Source organism: Rhipicephalus sanguineus, chromosome 10 (assembly GCF_013339695.2).
Source record: "Rhipicephalus sanguineus isolate Rsan-2018 chromosome 10, BIME_Rsan_1.4, whole genome shotgun sequence".
In the NCBI taxonomy this organism is placed as follows: Eukaryota; Metazoa; Arthropoda; class Arachnida; order Ixodida; family Ixodidae; genus Rhipicephalus; species Rhipicephalus sanguineus.
The window spans coordinates 80,423,792-80,445,260 of NC_051185.1; the positions used below are offsets into that span (position 1 = coordinate 80,423,792).

Genomic DNA, 21,469 nt, shown 5'->3' on the forward strand with positions numbered 1-21,469 from the left:
AGCCCGTGCCTTTGCCTTGACGGTCGCCATAGCTCATTGTCGCCGAGTGCTGTCCAATAAACAGCTTAACAAATAGGTCTGATGCGTGATCTCCATTGGGGAAAGTAGTATTTGTACTGATTGGAGGTGTATAGTACAATGTTCATTGCCTGTCATAGTATGGCTTCATCCTGACCACATGCACAGTTTCTGTGCGACGTCGGCATCTTGACGAGCTCACTTGTCCTTCCGGTGTAACCTCGTAGTTTAAGGGGCCAATTCGACGTAGGACTCGGTAAGGGCCGAAATAACGACGCAGAAGCTTATCGGATAGGCCAGGCGTCCGTATGGGAGTCCATATCCAAACTCTGTCGCCTGGTGCGTAGTCGACTTCTCTCCGCCGCAGGTTGTATCGGTTTGCATCAATGCGTTGTTGTTGTTTAATGCGATGTCGTGCCAACTGCCGTGCTTCTTCGGCTCTCTGAGTGAACTCGCTGATGTCAGGTTTGTGCTCTTCATTGTCACTTACAGGCAGCATTGCATCTAAGGGCGTGGTAACTATTCGACCATACACAAGCTGGAATGGCGTCACCTTAGTAGTCTCCTGCAATGCAGTATTGTAAGCGAATGTGGCATACGGCAGTATCTTGTCCCATGTACGGTGCTCCAGGTCGACGTAAATGGACAACATATCAGTCAGCGTTCTGTTGAGTCGCTCGGTTAGCCCATTCGTTTGAGGGTGATAAGCACTTGTTTTCCGATGACATGTGTGGGTAAGTTTCATAATGGACTGCGTCAAATCGGCTGTGAATGCAGTTCCTCGATCCGTGATAACAACCTTGGGGGCACCATGTCGTAGTACTATGTTAGTAACGAAGAATTCAGCTACTTCTATGGCTGTTCCCCTGATGAGAGAGGCTGTCTCGGCATATCGGGTTAAATAATCCGTCGCTACTACTATCCATCGTTTGCCTAATGACGACGTCGGAAATGGGCCAAGCAGATCCATTCCTACTTGTTCAAATGGGGCTTCTGGAGGTTCTATTGGTTGAAGGTGGCCTGCGGGTTTTAATGGAGGCGTTTTGCGTCTCTGGCAATCCCGGCATGTCCTCACATAATGCTGTACAGCATCCAACAACTTTGGCCAGTAATACTTGGCACGAATGCGAGCGAGTGTTCTACTCACTCCGAGGTGTCCTGCTGATGGGTCATCGTGGCAGGCTTCCAGGATTTCAGATCGCAAGGCCGAAGGGACGACGAGTAGGAATTTCTCTCTGCTGTGCTCGAAGTTTCTCTTGTACAGGACGTTGTTTCTCATCAGGTAAGACGACAATCCCCGGGCGAAAACTCGTGGAACACACACGGGTTGTCCTTCCAGGTGCCTGATGAGTGAAAGCAACTCGGCGTCAGATCGTTGATATTTAGCCATGTCTGTTGTAGTGACGGCTCCAAGAAACGGATAGTCCTCTCCATGTTCCACAGGTGCAGATTCGACCGGTGCGCGTGACAGACAATCGGCATCGCTGTGTTTGCGGCCAGACTTATATACAACTGTTACGTCGTATTCTTGCAACCTGAGGCTCCATCTAGCAAGTCGCCCAGAAGGGTCCTTTAGGCTTGCGAGCCAGCACAACGAGTGGTGGTCGCTCACTGCTCGGAACGGTCTACCATATAGGTACGGTCGGAATTTTCCTATGGCCCATATTACCGCCAGGCGTTCTTTTTCCGTCGCCGAGTAGTTCGTTTCAGCCCTCGAAAGAGTGCGGCTAGCATATGCGACTACTCGTTCCTCTCCGTTTTGCCACTGAACGAGCACGGCACCGAGTCCCGAATTGCTTGCATCCGTGTGAATGTCTGTGTCCGCTTCGTCGTCGAAGTGTGCAAGAACTGGATGGTTTTGGAGTCGCCGTCGTAGCTCATTGAAAGCATCTTCTTGTTCGCTTATCCAGACGAAAGGCGCATCTTCTTTTGTCAGTCGCGTGAGTGGTTCCGCAATCTTCGAAAAATTCTTGACGAAGCGTCTGTAATAGGCGCAAAGCCCTAAGAATCGTCTCACAGCCTTTTTATCTGTTGGTCTAGGAAACTTTTCTACGGCTGCAGTCTTCTCAGGGCCAGGGCGAATGCCTTCAGAGCTAATGATATGACCGAGGAAAAGCAGTTCATGAAAACCGAAATGACACTTCTGTGGCTTGATCGTCAGCCCTGCTGAACTGATAGCTTTGAGCACGGTGCGTAGTCGTTCCACGTGCTGATCGAAGGTAGCCGAAAAAACCACGACATCATCGAGATAGACAAGACAGGACTGCCATTTTAACCCGGACAGGACAGTGTCCATCATCCGCTGAAACGTGGCGGGTGCGGAACACAGGCCGAAAGGGAGCACCTTGAACTCGTATAGCCCATCTGGGGTGACGAAGGCTGTTTTCTCCCGATCTCGTTCGTCCACCTCTATCGGCCAGTATCCGCTCTTGAGGTCCAGAGAGGAAAAGGACTTCGCATCCCGTAGTCTGTCAAGGGTGTCATCGATCCTTGGAAGTGGATAGACATCTCGCTTTGTGACAACGTTCAACTTTCGGTAGTCAACGCAAAAGCGCAAAGTCTGGTCCTTTTTCTTTACCAGCACCACAGGCGAAGCCCACGGACTGGCTGACGGTTGGATTACGTCGTCCCTAAGCATTTCTTCAACTTGGTTTCTGATGACCTCTCTCTCTTTTGGTGACACTCGGTAGGGGTGCTGGCAAATAGGCCTCACAGATTCATCGACTATGATGCGGTGTTTGGCGATCGATGTTCTCTGGACTTTCGATGACGTGGAGAAACACGAGGCGAATTCTCGTACAAGGCCCTCGATTTGCTGCTTCTGGTTCTATGATAGCGCTGCTTCGATGTGGATGGATGCGAGTATGGAGTCTATGGTGTCAGAGTTGAGTGATGCAGTCTCGAAAGGACTCAAATCTGTAATCGGAACGTAATCGTGCAGGCGGCCAATGACAATTCCCTTCGCAAGATGTTGCACCTCATTTCCGAAATTTGTCAGGAAAACATTCGCGCACCCATCACGCAGCCGAACAATACCTCTTGCCGCACATATCCCTTTTTCAAGCAAGAGTCCAGTGTTGCTTTCTGCCATTCCTTCATAATCGGTGAATACGTTGCTTCTTACTGCAACAGCGATGCTGGATCTTGGAGGTACAGTTACGTCGTCGTCCACAATCTGTAGCGCATCGAATCGTTCTTCACACTGAAACTTCGCGATGGCGTGCTTCGTTGAGAACGACACACACGTTTCCTGCAAGTTTATTACTGCACCATTCGCCTGCAAAAAGTCCATTCCAATAATTATATCTCTTGAACACTCTGATAGAACAATGAAAGTGGCGACATAGGTGAAGCCACGTATTCCGATTCTAGAGGTGCACCTGCCTGCCGGGTCAATAAGATGTCCTCCTGCGGTTCGTACTTGAGGTCCTGACCAAGGAGTCAGCACTTTCTTTAATTTTCTTGCAAGTTCTCTGCTCATGACTGAATGGTCTGCGCCAGTATCTACCAAAGCAGTAGTTTCGTAGCCGTCTATAATTACACACAGATCTGAAGCGACGTTACTGTTTCCGCCCATACTCTCGTGTTCATCGTCATATTTCGGAATCGGCACTGGAGGTTCTTTTCTTGCGTTGGCAGCGGCCTTACCTCCACAGGTCGCCGATTCTAGTTTTCCCGAAGCGGGCTTTGGGAACGTCGCCTTGGAGAGTTTGAGGATGGACGCGGACTCGGTGATCGATACCTCAGTGGCGCCGTTGACCGAGGTTGATGCTGCTGCGAGGAGTGAGGACCTTGGCGCGTTGACAAGTACTCCTCGATTTCAAAAGGGCGTTCACCGTTCCGTGGGCAAGGAGCGTTTACAGGAAAGCCCCGAAGTCCCTCTCGGCGATATTCGCACATCCGGTAAAGATGGCCAGCTTCGCCGCAGTGATAACAAAGCGGGATTCGATCAGGAGTGCGCCATATGTCAGCCTTCCGGAACCTCGTCTCAGGTGGGTGCGGAGAGAACCGAGGTTTGGGCAAATGGGTGGTTGCTGCGGCGAAAGTACGTCCAGGGGCGCCTCTGAGTACCTCGGCGTACGAGATCGCTGGTTGCACCGGAAACGACGCTTGAGGCTGTGCTTGTGGCTGCTGTTCCCGGACTACTTGTCTCACTTCCTCACGAACCACTTCCGCCAACGACGAGATCTGTGTCGGGCTGCTTTTGAGCCTCTGGAGCTCTTCTCGAACAGACCGAACGAGCTCTCGTAGTACGTCGATGCTATCCCCAAAGACTGGTGACACCGCGCCTACAGATGCGACGTTCACATCCCGGTTGTAGTGCCTTGCTCGCTGTTGCAGTGTCTTTTCCACCGCTGTCGCCTCGGAGCGAAATTCGGCGACGGTTCGTGGAGGGCATCGAACCAAACCGGCAAAAATCTCCTGTTCGACACCGCGCATCAGATGCCGAAGCTTCTTCTCCTCGCTCATATTTGGATCGGACCGGCGAAATAAGCGGGACATGTCTTCGACATACATTGCCACGCTTTCGTTGTTTCGCTGGTTTCTTGCTTGCAAAGCGGCTTCAGTTCTTTCCCTGCGGTCCGTGCTCGGGTATGTGGCCAGTAGCTCCCGTCGGAAATCATCCCATGAGCGAAGGGCACCTTCGTGGTTTTCGAACCACGTTCGTGCACTGTCCTGCAGAGCGAAATAAACGCGGCGGAGCTTCCGGTCTTCGGTCCATCCGTTGCAGTCAGCGACACGCTCAAAACCCTCCAGCCAGTCTTCCGCGTCTTCATAGGGGTCGCCATGGAAAGGCTCGGGCGTCCGCGGCTGATCAACAACGACGGGTGTTGCGGCAGTCTGGGACGTCATTTCGGTACTCACCGCAGACAGCTGGTGCTACTCTAGGCTCTGGCAGAAGGGGAAATTCGGGTGGCTCACCACGTAGACGACGGCTTGCGCGCTGGTGGACAGGCGTGAGCTCGTTGGTTTCGAGTCGTCGTGGCTCTGGGCTGCTTCCTCTAACTTGATGAGGGCTTGGGATCATTACCCCGCACCTCCACCAGAATTGTAACGCACAATTCAGGCAGGTTGAGAATAACTATTTATTAAGGGCTAACTTGTGCCCGAAAAGTAAACGAGAGATGTTAGTAGAGTTCCTTGCCAGGGACCAAGAAGAACAAATCTGAGAAAAGTCCTCGAGCGGGGCGTCACTTCTTCTTTACCGCATCTCGCGCTGAGAAGGCGCGTGCTGTCAAGCCCTTTTCTTGTTTTACCATCGGGCCGTTGTTCTCTTGGAGGGCGCACGAACCTGCGCCCGAAGTTTGAACGTGTTGTCTGTCTTGCGTCACTATGTTGTGTAGTATCACTGCTCTATTCACCGGCCCATAGAGCAGGTGCGCAAAGCCTGCTCGCTGACTCCCAAACGCAGATATGTGAGACACCAAAAATACCCAGTTATCAACCCAACACTGGAACACGATTGCAAGTTACAATGTCGATCGGGTGGCGAAGACCATCCCATCACCGACGCCTACTGTCCAACGCTCATGACGCCTGCTTGGAACAAGGACTGGGTACGCCCACTGGCGAGACGCAGTCGATCAGCACCGACATACATGAGCAGATACCCATGGAACTTTTATAAGAAAACCAAGCACACTATGCTTTCCATATCGACTTTTCTGTTCAGACCGCACTTTTCTCAAATGGGCTGGGACGCAATGCTAGTAGTTGCTGCAAAAACGACGCTTTCTTGTTCTATTTTTTCCACATATGTCTTGAAGAGCTGGGAAAACAATAGAACGTTTCTCATATAAGCGGGCACAAAAAAAAATGGCCGCCATCCCACCGTGCACACGTGAACGTCCAGAGCAGCCTTATCAAACACCACGCGCGCTGATGAGGTGGAGCAGTATGTTTTATTCTTACTTTAGAGTAATGTTACTGATAATCGCTTTGTGGTCGCTGTGGTAGACAGTGACTGGTTCTGCTACTATTTTCAGCAAGATGAATTTGTTCCTTTCGTCGAGCATTGCATTCACGCTGTTCTTCTGGTGTCTTTATATTTCCGTGGTGTACCCATAGTAATCTTAGAATGAACTGAATGAGTTGCGAGACGGCACTCCCTTTTATATACGAAAGCGGGAAAGACACGCGGGGAAAAAGAAGGGCCGTTTGACGTTATTACGAGCGCTCGTGTAACGTGCAAAGCAGCTTCAACCTAATATCTACCGGGAACGCGTGGGAGGGTGTTCCCATTGTTTACAGCCGCCTTATCACCCATCATGCGCTTTTCAGGCTTGTTTTATGGTTTTGTTCATTGAAACAACTGCTGAGCTTAGTGCTGTATGCCTGATTGCAAGGAAAGATATTCCGTTTCCATTGAATTCTTAAGGGGCCCCTAAATCACCCACAGGTCGAAATTTAGTTGTGCAGTTGTGCACGAGTCTACAGCGAACGCGTTCGTCGGCTCGTCGGTCCATCTCTCTGAATGCCCTTCCTCAGCGTCCGAGGTGGAAAAGCAAGGAGCGCGCGCATCTGCTAGCATTGGAGCACGCCAGCGTCTGTTGGTGGTTTAGGGGCCCTTTCACCTGCATTTTATTTTACGCCACTAAATCTTTAGTGGACCATTGTGGTGAGTAGTGGGATTCGCCCAATTTCTGTGGCACATATGCGCTGTAGGAGTTTTGTGCTGACGCCACGAAATTTTCCGAACAACGAGATGTATACAGATTCGCTGTAAAACGCAGTTCTGTTGGAAGCATGAACAAAAGACAAGGAGTTTGATGTATGCACAGAGAATAACAGACGTGGGTGTCCGCATTTCGAATTGTATCGTGCGGGTGATTGCTTACACCTTAACTCACCTGTCGTAATCCAGGACAGTGTGAATACGATGCGCAATTGTAAAGAGTGTGCAGTTGGCGAAGGCGTCCCTCAGTGTCGCCTGGATCAGGCGGTCAGTGTCACCGTCCATCTGTGACGTCGCCTCGTCCAGCAGGAGGATCTTGGATTGACGCAGAAGAGCCCGCGCCAGGCACACCAGCTGCCGCTGCCCCACGCTGTGAAAGACACGATATGTGCCACGCTCATTAGTTGGTGCTCGCGTATGCGTGACCGTCTTGTGGATTTAAAAGTGACGCCAAACACGGAGAACACGTAATTTCTTCTAATGCCATCGGCACGAGCATGACCAGGCAAGCCAAGCGAAAGTGACTGACATTCGTAGTGCGTATGGAGGGTTTGCGCATTGGGCTCAGCCTACTCTCCTAGAGGTCTATATGGGACTTTCTATGCAGAGACCTCTCGTCAGCTAGGTGTAAGGGCCCATAGAGCACCTCTATGGGTCCCTATTCCTAGAAATCAACGACTTAGAACTTTTGATGCCTAGATCTTTCTTTGGTGCCTGGTGCATCAACCTCTTCAGTCAGAAAAAGCGTGCTTTTGTTCCAAACGCTTTTTTGTATGCGTATATATTATATTCACCATCGTCCAGTTTCTGCTGTCGGATTTCACGGAGTGGAAGGACAGCTTAAGTAGACCTATGCACCTTTTATTATATTCTCAAATGAGCAAGGCTACGTACTCGTTATTTATGACTAGTACTTTTGCAAAAATCAGGGTGCCCTGCAAACTTCGTTGTGGTCTAGTAAGAAACAAAGTGGTAATGTGAAGAAAGCACTATGAGGTATTAAAAATGTATATTAAAACATCCCCCCCCCTGAATACAAGAACATGGTTCACAACAAAAATATCTTACTTGTAATGCTAAAGCAACAAGTCTAAACACCATTTCCTACACATCGCTAAAAAAAGGACGAAGAGAGGACACAGACAATCTTCATTCTGTATTTGAGCGCTGTTTTTTCAGTGATAATCATGAATCAACTAGCCCGAATGCGTAAGCAGTTTCGCCAGACAATCCTGCCACATCGTAACAAGACCTAAAGATTTCCCTTCCTCAATCAGCCTACGGCCTACCTGCTTTTTCAAAACAAAGCCGCTTTCCCAGTGCCTTACTCACCTGAGATTTGTGCCGCCGTCAGTAGTTTCCAAAAGGAGCCCTCTGGCGTCAGACGACACGACCTTAGACAGATGCGAACGTTCCAATGCTTGCCAGATGTCCTCGTCAGAGTGGCTGTTTGTAGGATCCAGGTTTGCTCGCAGAGTCCCTCTCACGAGGCTTGGGTCCTGCGATGTCATTCACCCCTTCATGAGACATAATTTAGCGTCATTTCAAGCAGCGCGCCCTTAACTTCTGACATAAAGTTGGGTGATTCCTTGGCGAAATTCATTCACTGGTTAGCACCGAATCGTCATTGATGATAACGTCACTGCAGCACCGCAACGAGACATATTCATGTTTATGATCGACAAAATTTTCGCAGTAACCTAAATACTATTATTACGACAGCAATTATGTAGATGCGCCAAAAGAATATTTACCGTCGGTGTGTTGGTTAATATAAAGTCGAAGTGCCTATCACATGATCCTGCACCTTTTGACTAAACAAGGCTGGCATGCGATGACTTCACCATGTGATATCACGTTATGTGACATCACAGTGGCGTCATGGCGACGTCATGATGATGTCACTGGCTTTGACGATCTGTGACATCATGATGACGTCTTATGGTGACGTCATCACATGATGATGATGTTTTGCATCACTTGTGTTGACGCCGCCGACGGGAGACGCGGACGCGGGACGCTCGTCATTTTTTGCGTTTGATGAGGCATCTAAGACGTTCGCCTCAGTGAATGACGAAGGTGAGTTAGGGAGGTGACTTTATACAGTCCCTTCAAGTCGGCTCAAGGCTATAGCCGCGCATCCTGCCCAGCGAATGGCCGCTCCTACACCCTTCTCCCCCCCCACCCCCCAGTTACACTGCTCGCGTCACACGAAGAAGCCAACACAACCTCATCATTTGATGGACTTCGACTATGAAACCACCGTTTAGAGCTATGTAGCTGGGCCTTTGTTTGTCTCCCAAGTGTCTGTTGACGATCGCGATCGGTGTCAAAAATCACAAAAACGTCTTACGCTGAAATTGGATGGTCTGCCAATGGTAACAAGGACTTACGAAGGAAGAACTGTGCGAATTCAGTCCCAGCTCCCTACGCTAACATTCGGCCGACGGAAGCGGGTGCGAACACTGGTAGCCTATCGGGTGCAGTGAAAACTACTGGCCCTTCCTACCGGCGACTCCTCCACGCACGATCCACCTCCATTCTCTCCGGAACTCAATTATGGCTACGCCATGCGCAATTCAGGGTCTTTCTGTTTTTTTGTGGGCGTGCAGTGGATTTTCCACAATCGCAAAGAACATGTGAAGATACGTGTGGAGTTGAAAGGGAGCGGGGCTATAGAAACGTTGCAGCTGCGTCGTCCACACCCAGCACGCCGTAACAGCCCTAGCATGAAACATTTTGATGAGACGGTTATGAAGGCTAGAGATCGTGACAGGCTAGGAACATGACTTCCTACATGTTTCAGGAGTATCCGTAATCGATTGGGATTTGCAAGAATATGGAAGCGCCTGGCTTAGCCTTCCAAGTAAATTAGGTTGACATTAGAAACGGATAAATGCTCTTTTTTTCGTGTGGTTACCTGCGGGATGACTGTAATGCTCCTGCGCAGCTTCCGAAGAGGCACGTAGGCGATGTCTACGCCATCGATGATTATCCGCCCTTCGGATGGCCTGAGCATGCGCAAAAGGGCGAGAACCAGCGAAGATTTGCCAGCACCGGTGCGTCCAACCACTCCCACCTGGAAGATTTGTTTAAAAATTTCCTCCTTGCTGTTCATCTTCGAAGCAGCCGCGGTGCATCACTCTTACTTTAATGCGTGTGTTGGACGGGGGGTAATTGAAGCCAGTGTTGCTTGATTCACGGATACGTTGTGCAGACCACATTTCAGCTTTTTATTGTATTAAACAAAACGCCTATCTAATCGTACTGGTTCACTGATAGTAGCATTCAACTTTACTTTGGTCAAATCAATTCGTTAGGGTGACTGAAGACTAAAGTAAGTTAAACGCAATGATACTTAAAGGTACCAATGCCCTAGCACTTTATGAAGATAACGTTCGTGTTAAATATTCATGCATGTCAGCTGTTTACTCGACACTTTTTTATGCTTCCTAATTGTTTTATTGCCTACTGCCTTTCATTAGTTCCTTGTTATGTATACTGCTTCTCTATACAGCATATGACACAGGCCGTTTATCTTTGTAGGCATTTAGCACATTCTTTCAGTGCTAAACGCATTTCGCCCCTAATGCGTATATTCACCACGTAAGTGCCGGGAATAGTGTTGCAGTACTGAAGATTAGTCGTGCAATGTTGGACGCTAGGCCAGACGAAATTCCATGCCAAGAGCACGTCGTCGCGTTGTTCTCGGTGGTGCAGTGGTTACGATGTTCGGCTGCCGACTCAAAGGTTGCAGAATTAAGTCCCGGCCGTGACGGTCGCATTTCAATGGAGGCAAAATGCTGGAGGGCTGTGTACTGTGCTATGTCAGTACACCTTAAAGAACACCACTTGGTGGAAATTTTCATCGCCCTCAACCACGGCGTGCATTATTCATATAGTTATTTTGGCACATAGCCAGATATTATTAATATTAATAATAATAATAATAACAATAATATTATCAATATTATTATTCTTATTATTATTATTTATATTATTATTATTATTATTATTATTATTACGGCAGGTGGCGCCTTTCAATCAGTGAACATTAAATAACATTCACAGACTTAACCGCAGTGTCGGAAGACAAAGAAATGGTCAAGAAGAAGGGAAAGAGTTGATTACGCTGATAGAAGAGAAGGAGCAAACTATTTAGGCGTAATTGTTTCCGCTTAATGCAGTTAAGGCCACTGTAAGTAAATTTCAAGCGTAGCCCCATAGCGATTGTCAGGAGAACTACTTTGGTTGGTAACAACTTTATTGGTGGTCCGGCAGAGCTTTCGCTACTTCTACCCAATAATTTCACGGAAACGCGAGTCTTCCTATTGTAAACAACGTGTGATAAAATGATCGAGAAATTTTCGCAGGCATGCTCGACGTATAGACGTTGATATAGTACGCACCTTCTCCATGGGTTTTACGACGAATGTGACATCCTTCAGTACGTCGGGGAGCACACCAGGACGATAAGAAGCCGAGTAATTTTGGAACTCGATCATTCCGGAGCTAGGCCACTCAGCTGGTAATTCGATTGGCGGCACATCGCTCCCTTCGTTACTTTCTGGGACGTCGATCTAGAGGAAAACATAAAGAAGTGACATTTTCTTTCAAGGGAATTGGCTGAATTCAACTAGAGATTCCCGTAAGCTCGAAATGATCAAATACGAATGGAGACTTGCGAAGCATTACATGATCCTACCACTCCACTTCAAAATCGATAATGCGGTATTTCTGAAGACGTTACTTACTGAAGATCGAAAGCAAGGGAATTTTAAGGGCTCGTGTTTTCTTTGATAGACACAAGATTAATTAGAACTAACAGACAACAAAGCCAACCAAAGTATAGGGTACGTTATTTGTAGTCATTATAATGCAAATGTGAAGAAAGTATAAGGAGAACAGCCATACGTATTTTTTTAGAATACGGCCTTCATGACCCTACAACTGAACTTCTACATTCTAATAGATTTCACACACTTCAAATATGGCGAAAAATGTTACGACTGCTTGTACTGATCAATAAATTTTTTAATTTTTATAGATTACAGACCACGCATAACCTTTTCTGAAACCAGGACAACCCGTCATTCCCATCCCTTCAATATCTCCCCTTATGCTGCCAAGACCAACAATTTAAAATTTTCTTTTCTTTCACGAACTACTGAGAAAAGCAAATTCATACCTACACGCCTGGGTCGATTCAGGAATGCGCTCAATATTTCCTGGGTAACATGTTAACTTTTTGCCATTTGTTTATTACCTTCCTTCGTTTTATAATTTTCAAGTGGGGCTCGAACGTGTACTAATTATGTTATACGTTGCCCCCCCCCCCCAGCTTCGCCTGCCGTATGACGTAAATAAATACATTTTCTATGTTTAAAATTTCTCTTTCACATTTCATATGTTGAGATAAGAGCAATCTACTCGCACACACATTTTGCCATCTCTGAATATCTTCGACTCACCATAAGCAGGAGCTATGCAACATTAGCCGAAAGCCCATAACAATGAAGCTACACAAGCATACGCTTCTAAACAACCGCTATAAAGAAAGGAAGTTCCGTAGTAATTTGTCCTACCATATGTAAAAAACCTTACACAGTCACGGTTTACAGGAAGCTCCTATTAAATGGTGCACATATGTATTACGCATGAGCCGGGTGTTATTACAATTCTTTTTACAATTTCCCGTAGTTTACTTGAAGAAAAGGAACAAACGCCGACCACAATAAAAACACTCTAAAACAAGCATCTTTCGGCTTCCGTCCTTTGTTTGTTCTAAAGTGTTTTAATATTTGTAGGCGTTTACTCCTTTTTTACAATGCCTCCTCCAGACCAGACGGGATTCCGCCAAACCCTGCATTTCAATAGTTTACTTAAATTTTTCTGTCTGTCAATTTTCTTTTGAATTATTTCAGCCTGCTTTAGAGGGCTAACTTTATTGATACGAGATTTTATATAAATTAAGCGCAAAAAGTAATGAAGTTGTTCTCCTCCTGCATTGATTGAAAATATGTTTATGTGTTCACTTAATGCGATTTTTCATAAGTTCACAAGTTCTTTATCGCATAAAGGATTATACATAGTATATGTAAAGGTGCCGAAATTATGCTACACTCCGATGAGATATGGTATCATATAACATATTATGAAACGTAATTATGAAATATAATATGAAATGATTTGTGTTTCTGTGGTCAATGTTACTACGCTGGCTTTAGTGGACACGGGAGCGAATGTCTCCGTTATCAGCATGGACTTCAAAACCCAGTTAGGCCGTAAGGTGATGTTTCGGTGGGATAGCGATAACACATTTCGTGCTGTGAGCGGAGAATTGCTCCGACCCCTTGGTGTGTGCACCGCGAACGTTCATTTCTCTGATAACGCGTATCAAGCCGAATTCGCAGTGCTCGCTAAATCCATGCATAATGTCATTCTTGGACTAGATTTCCTACAACAGTGCGGTGCCACTCTTGACTGCGGTACTGGCGAGCTCTTCCTCTCTCCTCTTGCCGACCAACCTGCTACCTGTTCGCGCATCCTCGCCGTCCTCGAAGATTCCGTCTTACCGGCACGTTCTTTGTCCAGCGTCCAAGTTACTCTTGGTGGTGTCGACACCGAAGCATTTGATGCTATTGTTGAGCCCGTGCCTTCGCTCATTGCGAAGAAAGGTGTGCTTGTACCTCGTTGTATTATCTCTGTGGACTGTGGAACAAGTGCGTTGTGGGTGTCACATTTATCAAACCAGTCTGTTGTGCCACCCAGCGGTATGCGACTTGCCTCGTTTGAAGCGGATACCAGCCTCAGCATAGACGCCTTAAGTAATGACGCCTCGCTCGAAGGCCGAGCGCATCAAACTGGCCCTGGTGTCCCTGAAGACTCGTCACCGTTTCTGAATATGATCAACAAGGCACTGCCCTCTGAGAAGCGTCAAGCCCTGGTCAGCGTCCTTAGCAAGCATGCTTCATTGTTTCAGTTCACCCAGGACGCTACCAAAGTTCGTGTTCCAATACGCGGGCTCGCCACAGGATCGACACGGGGTCCGTGCATCCCATAAGGCAGAAACCATACCGCCTGTCCGCATTTGAACGCAAGGTGATCGCTGAACAGGTGGACGACATGCTGGCCAAGGGCGTCATCCAAGATTCTGCCAGCCCACGGGCTGCGCCGGTCATCCTCGTGAAAAAGAAAGACGGGTCCTGGAGGTTTTGCGTAGACTACCGGCGCCTCAATTCTGTGACGAAAAAGGATGTCTATCCATTTCCCCGTATAGACGACATTATCGACTGTCTTCATTCCGCATCCTACTTCTCATCTGTGGACCTCCGATCGGGTTATTGGCAGATACCCATGCATTCCGTCGACAAAGAGAAAACCGCTTTCGTCACACAGATGGCTTGTTGGAATTCAATGTCATGCCGTTTGGTTTGTGCAACGCTCCTGCGACATTTGAAAGGTTTATGGACACGGTACTACGCGGCCTGAAATGGGAGATTTGTTTATGTTACCTTGACGACATCGTCATTTTTGGTTGCACTTTTGCCGAACACAATAATCGACTTGACGTTGTTTTGACGTGCCTTGAACAAGCTGCCCTTACCCTGAACTCGAAGAAATGTCACTTCGGCCAAAGAGAAGCGCTTGTACTTGGACATCTCGTGGACAAGCATGGTGTGCGTCCAGACCCTCAGATGGTTGCTGCAGTTAGCAGTTTTCAACAACCGCAATCACAACGCGAACTAAGAAGTTTCTTGGGTCTTTGCTCCTACTTTCGACGGTTTCTGCCCAAGTTCGCTGATACTGCCTACCGTTTGACTTCATTGCTGTGCAAGAATAAGCCTTTCATATGGACAGCGTATTGTGATTCTTCGTTCCTTCTATTTTCTGGGCCCATACTGCGCCATTTTGACCCTTCTGCCGCAACAGAAGTGCACACCGACGCAAGTGGAATAGGTCTTGGCGCTGTACTCATCCAGCGCTTCGATGCATGTCGTTGCCTACACCAGTCGTTCATTGAGCAAGGCCGAGAAGAACTATACCGTGACTGAACAAGAGTGCCTCGCTATGGTTTTCGCTGTCCATAAGTTCCGACCATATCACTACGGGCGGCACTTTTCGATCACTGCTGTCCACCATTCCCTATGTTGTTTGGTTGGTCTCCGTGACCCGTCTGGCCGCCTTGCACGATGGGCGCTACGTTTGCAGGAATTTGACTTTGAAATCCGTTACAAGAGTGGCCGCCATCATGCTGACGCCGATAGTCTCTCGAGGCTCCCTGTACCAACAACAGCATGTGACGCTGACAACCTTGACGATTTTCTAGCTGCCATCGACGATACTGCTTTTCCTGGTCTCGCCACCTTCCGGAAGGAACAGCGCAACGACCGCACCTTGAATGCCGTCTTCGATTCAGCCGCTCCGCCGATAGGTAAAAACGGCTTTGTTATCCAAGATGGCGTGCTCTACAAAAAGAATTACACACCTGATGGTGCCCGCCTTCTTTTAGTGAAGAATTTGAGAACGCACGTACTTCATGCTATGCACGATGACGCATCTGCTGGGCACATGGGTTTCGCCAAAACGTACCACCGCATACTTTGTCGATTCTACTGGCCGACGCAATACATGCGACGCAATACAGAAAAGTATGTGGCCAGTTGTGATAAGTGTCAACGATTCAAGCGACCAAATACTGCTCCGGTTGGTCTCCTTCACCCTGTGACACCGCCCTCATTGTCTTTCGAAATGGTTGGAGTGGATCTTCTCCGCCCATTTCCACGTTCATCAAACAACAACCATTGGGTTATAGTCTGCGTTGACCATCTGACACGTTATGCGGAAACCAAAGCGATGCCAACGGCCACGGCTATCGATGTATCGAGTTTCCTCCTGTCTTCGGTTATACTGCGTCATGGACCACCTCGTATTATTGTGAGCGACCGTGGTCACCAGTTCGCGGTCGATGTAGTAGAAGAGCTCTTGCGTCTCTGTGCTTGCCAGTTTCGCCACGCGGCCCCGTATCACCCGCAGACAAACGGTCTCGTCGAGCGCACCAACAGGACATTGACCAACATGCTTTCGATGTACGTCGATTCCAGGCACAAAAAGTGGGATGACATCTTACCCTTTATCACCCTACGCCTACAACACGGCAAAGCATGAAACCTCTGGCTACAGTCCAATCTATCTTCTTTATGTTAGAACACCCCGCAGCTTCCTTGACACCACTCTTCCTTTAAACGCTCATGCGGACTCTTCTATTGCCCAGACTCTCTGCCGCGCAGAAGAAGCACGTCGCATAGCTCAGCTCCGTACGTTGGCGTGTCAGGACCACTCCAAGTTCGCCTACGATTCGCGACACAAGGACGTGTCGTACGAAAAAGGGGACAAGGTGTCGCTTTGGACACCACTTCGCAAGCGCGGTCTGTGCCAAAAGTTTCTGGCTCGTTACACCGGCCCTTTCGTCATCGTCGATCGCTTAAGTGACGTGACGCATTCGATCGCTCGCCTCGTAGCTCACGGCTACCGTTCTAGGAAGATGCAGATAGCTCACGTCGCCCGCCTAAAGCGCTGTAATCCCCGTGACTCTTAGCGCACGTCATTTATACTCGCCCAGAGGGCTTCGTCTGGGAAAGGAGGAGTGTTACGCTGAAGCGACAACGGGGTCAAAGGAAGAAGAGAACGAAGTGCGTCTGTCTTTGAAGCAACTCGGTGTCGGCGCGGCAACACTTCGTCCCTTTCATCTATTCATTCCTAAATAAGCACATCCCATCGTAACAATGTTATGAAATGTAATCGAGCCTAACTATCATTATTATAATAATCTTTATGCAGTTTCTTTAGCCAGCGTAATGCTTACGCAAAAGACCATGAACTCCTTGCCTACTATTTCTTTCAGTAGCTTTGGCATTGGTCCTTGGCAATTTTGTCTGCTAGTTCTCATTAATACTGGGTCTAACAAAAAAAAAACCAGCCCTTAAAAGCCGTCTTTCTTTCAGTAGCTTTGTATTAGAAGATGCGTCAAACTGACATACACGTAAATGTGAAGCTCATAAATATACATAAGATTCTTAGGAAAGAATACAATGGTCCTAGGTAAATGAACAATAATATGACTACATGTGATGTCACATGTTATGAAAAATCTAGTGCTGGAATGCTTCTCACGGTGAAATAGATCAGGCAGGGCAAAATTCAGCGGCTTTGATTTCCTTGCATTGCCAGTGTAATGGTATATGATTTATATGGGAGGGGCATAATATTTGACTTCTGCGACAAATGCAGCGGATTGCGTCCTGTGGATGCGCATGTTCTGCGAATGAAAATGCAAATTTTTAAAGTAAAATTGTTAGTTATGGTAAGGAATAGCTAACTTTCTTTCCCAATCAATCTTGCTCTCGGTCAAGATTTGTTGTTCTGTGCTCTAGATGTTTACCTTTGAAGAAAAGGTTGGATTTATTTTAAGCGAGAGGTAACACGGAGTTTTGTAGATTTCCTGTTAGAATAACGGCTGGTCTGAAAACGCTACACCGGTACACGCACTGACACAACGAGTAATAAATGCCCATAGAAGTGTCTCACGTCTCGCTTTACTTACTTCAGGAGGAAGCTCAGCGTACTCCACACAGCGTTCGAACGATACAATCATTTGAAGAACGTTGAACAACATGACGCACAGCGACATCAGTGACAGAGGAATCTGTTAGGGATTGAAAGTGCAGAGTTTCGGTCAGCACAGTAGCCGAATGAAACCCTATTAGACTTCTCGTTCTCGAGTAATTCACATTATTAGCAACCCCGGAGCCGATAACGGCGGCTCTCCTTCGCCAGTGCTGCGTAGCGGAGGCACGCCTTCGCATAGCGATAGCGATTTATTACAAGACTCAGTTACACGTGAAGCCTTATTCGGAAGCACGTCTACTCTACACGAAAAATCAGTATACATGAAAAATAGACGCTGATATAGAAGAGGAATATCGGGCGTATAAAGAGGCTCACTTCATCGATTTACCTTCATGAACCAACTGTCGCTTGTTATCGCACGTTCGTACCCCAATGGCAGCATGAGCACATCACATCATTCTGCATTCGCCCGCAATCTGCATTTTAGAACGCGTTTTTAATATTGTGCAGCCCTCAATCGAACGACTGGTGTTTCAAGGGGACCTTGAAAACATATATTATAGTAAAGCTTGTATGAAACACTACGCCCCTTTCTTCGCGTATTCAACGTAACAAGATGACTGCGCACATACTTTCCATTCGTCTTCGCTATGGTCGTGCGTTAACTGTTGACGTACCGTTAAGGTCAGAAATAGGAAACTGCAATAGAAGGTAGTCTATGTGCGCGAAAATTATCGACGGGGATCTTATGTCAAGTACTCATGTATATAAAACTACGAGAACTTCAATTTTCAGTATGCTTAAGCCGAATCACCAGACAGGTAATTGTGTCTCGTCTTGACTACGTACAGAGTGAGCAGACGCCATAGGCGTGCGCACAGGGGGGGCACGGGGGGGGGCGGCTGCCCCCCCCTAATCACTTAAGAGGGGGGCGCAGAATCTGCCCCATACATTGACTTAATAGGGTGGGCGGGCGCTAAGATGAACCTTCGCCCCCCTGATGGGGAACCCTGCGCACACCTATGGCAGACGCGGCGCAGCGAGGGCGTAAATGTAACCCCTTACGCTATGTGAGAACGCCTGCACGTTTTATGGGAAATCGCTACGAGGCGTTGCAACTGCACATTTTCCTCTTTGTTAGGCCTAATGAAACTTTAGATACAGATAAAACAATATAAATTCTCGCTTCCAACTGACGTCTATGCACGTGAGCGCCTGTTTTTGGAAACTTTACAAAGTATTTCCCACCTTGAAATTCTTGCGATTTCGCTAAAGACCTGTTCATATGACTGAATTATTGTGCTGCGTTTCATATATTTTTGTCTCCTCTGCGTGCAATTCGGTAGAGAAGAGCTTTTGTGTTTTGAACAGCAAAACTTGTAGTTCGCTTCCGAAGGGGCTACGGCGTATGCAGAAATTCAACACTCACGCACCGAGCACGCGGCACTGAGTGCGAGGCCCAAGCTGGCCGGGTCGGGTCCTCCGGGCCCGGCAAAGACGACGGTCATCAGAAGGGTGCACACGACCACGACGAATCCGGCCACCGAAGTCAGCGTGCGCACTAAGCCGTAAGTGGCGCCGAAGCAAATATAGCCGCGCATCACCGCGTCCGTCAGCCGGTAGAAGTGGCGTGCGAAGCGGTCCACCACGCCGTACGTTCGCACGCTGCTCAGCGCATCCACGGTCTCGGTCACGTGCTGCAGCAAACGGGACAGGGCCAGGCTCTCGAAGTATCGACAGCGGTGAGATGCTTTTACAGCAGCAAACTGTGTACGCGTGCAAAAGAAAGAATGCAAGGACGAGGTTAATTAAACGCTGGGATACTGTACAATTACTTCACAGTGTTCGGAAGCGTAGGTATTACGTATACCTAAATCATCACCGCGGCATTGAAATCCTTATCACGTGGGCCCCTTGAATACAGATTGCATCCCCGCGTCCATCTTTTTGTAATCACATGCTTCAAGGGATAAACAGTTTACTTTGTCTTCAAGATAACCGACGTAACCGTCCGTTATACTGCTTTTCGTCTTTTTCCCCATCGCCTATTCCTTATTTCCACTTCCCCAAGTGTAGTTAGCAAACGGAGCACGTGCCTGGTTAACTCACTCTTTCTCTCCCCCCCCCCTTCTTTCTCTCCACCTGACCAACGGAGCAGATGAGCCAAACCACAGAAAAGCAAGAATACTCAGAATACCTTGCTTCAGTATTTATAGCACGTGCATTATCTTGCTCGAGTTGTTTGCATGTTTAATTATGTAGCGAGCACAGCCGACCAGCGGTACGTCTCACGTGAATCAGTAAAACGGGAGCTACACACCCAAGCCATAGCTCTTCATGCGGAGGAATGTTCTCAAGCCGTCTCTCGACGGCTTCTATCTCACACTGCTCCATCGCTCATTAAAAATATGGATTAATTAATTAATTAATTAATTAATTAATTAATTAATTAATTAATTAATTAATTAATTAATTAATTCAGCCAGCCAGCCAGCCAGCCCTGTCTTATATGTGGATTATTCGGAGGGCGTGCAGCAGCAGCCACGGTTCAAAAATTCCGGAAGGGCATTACTAAACTGCACTTATTGATGCAAATTACCCGTAGCCCTTCGAAATACATTATTGCAAAGGCGTACCACAGCAAAATAGGTCGCAAATAAATTGCATACACATTCATACAGTCGATACCATAATACTCATTGAGAAAAGCCCACATAATATCCAATCAGTGCTGTCACACTATATGGAGAATTATGGGAGGTTCAACAGAAACGAGCTGAACGCTTCCTCTCAAATGGTGATCATCATGACTTTCAGTCTATTTATGTACACGGCAAGACGGAAGTGTCCTCCAGTGATCTCAAGTATATACTTCGTCTTGTGCGATATACTTCCATTTTATCCCTGGAAACTTAATACCGTCACTCCTTCTAACTCATCGTTTTCCTCGACAGCGTTTCGCATCACTTGGTCGCCATAGTGTTGCCCTAAGTGATCACCGGTTGTTTGTCCTACGCAGTACGTGGCCGGCCTAGGCCCATTCCTTTCACACCTTCTTTTTCCTTTTCCGCCGTTGTGCGCCTTTTCAGTTGTTAGTCGGCGCTTGTGGTGTCTTGACTCCTCTCTAGACCCACCACGGTGGTCTAGTGATCAAGGTGCTCGAGTGCTGAACTGCAGGTCGCGGAATCGAATTTAATCTTGGTTAGTAGGGTCTCCTTTTAACGCGACAGCGTTAAACAGCTCATTTCGCAGAAATTCCGGTGTCGGTGGCGGTGGCGTCTTTGGTTGTGAGCGAAAAATCAGCGTTGTCGTTGAGCGACAATTCGAGGTAGATGCAAATAAAGATAGAAGCCGGAGGTCGTCCACACTGTGGCTTTCCTAGCGGAACTGTTTAGGTCTCCACCGAGAAGAGAAGGCAGGCTGGCGATTGGGAAGGCGATACGAACACGGTCCGATTAGGCTATTGCGTTCTACTACAAAGGCGCAAGATTATCAGAAAAGAAGGCAAAAACAGTTAGCGGTAGTGTAGCAAATGGTAGAGAACTTAGCGCGTATAAACGCAAAAGATAAAGAAAAAAGTGCTTGCATGAAGTTACACAGGGGCACATGAAAAGCATGGCTGATCCCTTCGTCATAAGAATCGGTATAACACGATAGTGACACGTGTCTTAATAATATTAGCTGGGGTTTAACGTCCCAAAACAAAGGTATGATTATGAGAGACGCCGTAGTGGAGGGCTTCGGAAATTTCGACCACCTGGGGTTCTTTAACGTGCACCTAAATCTAAGTACACGGGCCTAGAACATTTCCGCCTCCATCGAAAATGCAGTCGCCGCGGCCGGGATTCGATCCCGCGGCTTCGGGTCAGCAGTCGAGCGCCATAACAACTAGACCACCGTGGCGGGGCAGTGAAACGTGTCTTAAAGGGACACTAAAGAGCAAAACGATTTTTCTCGCATTAGTAAAGTAGTCTTCCACGATACCAAACACACCACGCTTGCTGCGAGAAAACTCTCAATAAGCGAGAAAACGCGCAAAAAGAAAATACAGGTGGTGACGCCACCTTGGAATTCCCGCACCATTTGCCGTGACGTCACATATTTTTGACGGCGCCTGCTTGGGCCTACGTAGTTCCTAATCGGTTA

The 21,469-nt window shown here is 47.7% G+C and overlaps 1 protein-coding gene across 1 annotated transcript in view; it reads right to left on the bottom strand.

Moving 5' to 3' along the window:
• Window positions 1-6,865: 6,865 nt before the first annotated feature.
• Window positions 6,866-21,469, bottom strand: part of LOC119406521 (ATP-binding cassette sub-family C member 2-like) — a 56,284-nt gene continuing 41,680 nt past the window's right edge. Inside the window, exons 14-19 of the mRNA XM_049420123.1 lie at window positions 18,757-19,089; window positions 17,298-17,399; window positions 11,104-11,274; window positions 9,615-9,773; window positions 8,027-8,193; window positions 6,866-7,064 (exon numbers count right to left, since the gene is read on the bottom strand). Of these exons, the coding sequence (XP_049276080.1) occupies window positions 6,866-7,064; window positions 8,027-8,193; window positions 9,615-9,773; window positions 11,104-11,274; window positions 17,298-17,399; window positions 18,757-19,089 (1,131 nt within the window). The remainder of the gene's footprint in view (window positions 7,065-8,026; window positions 8,194-9,614; window positions 9,774-11,103; window positions 11,275-17,297; window positions 17,400-18,756; window positions 19,090-21,469) is intronic.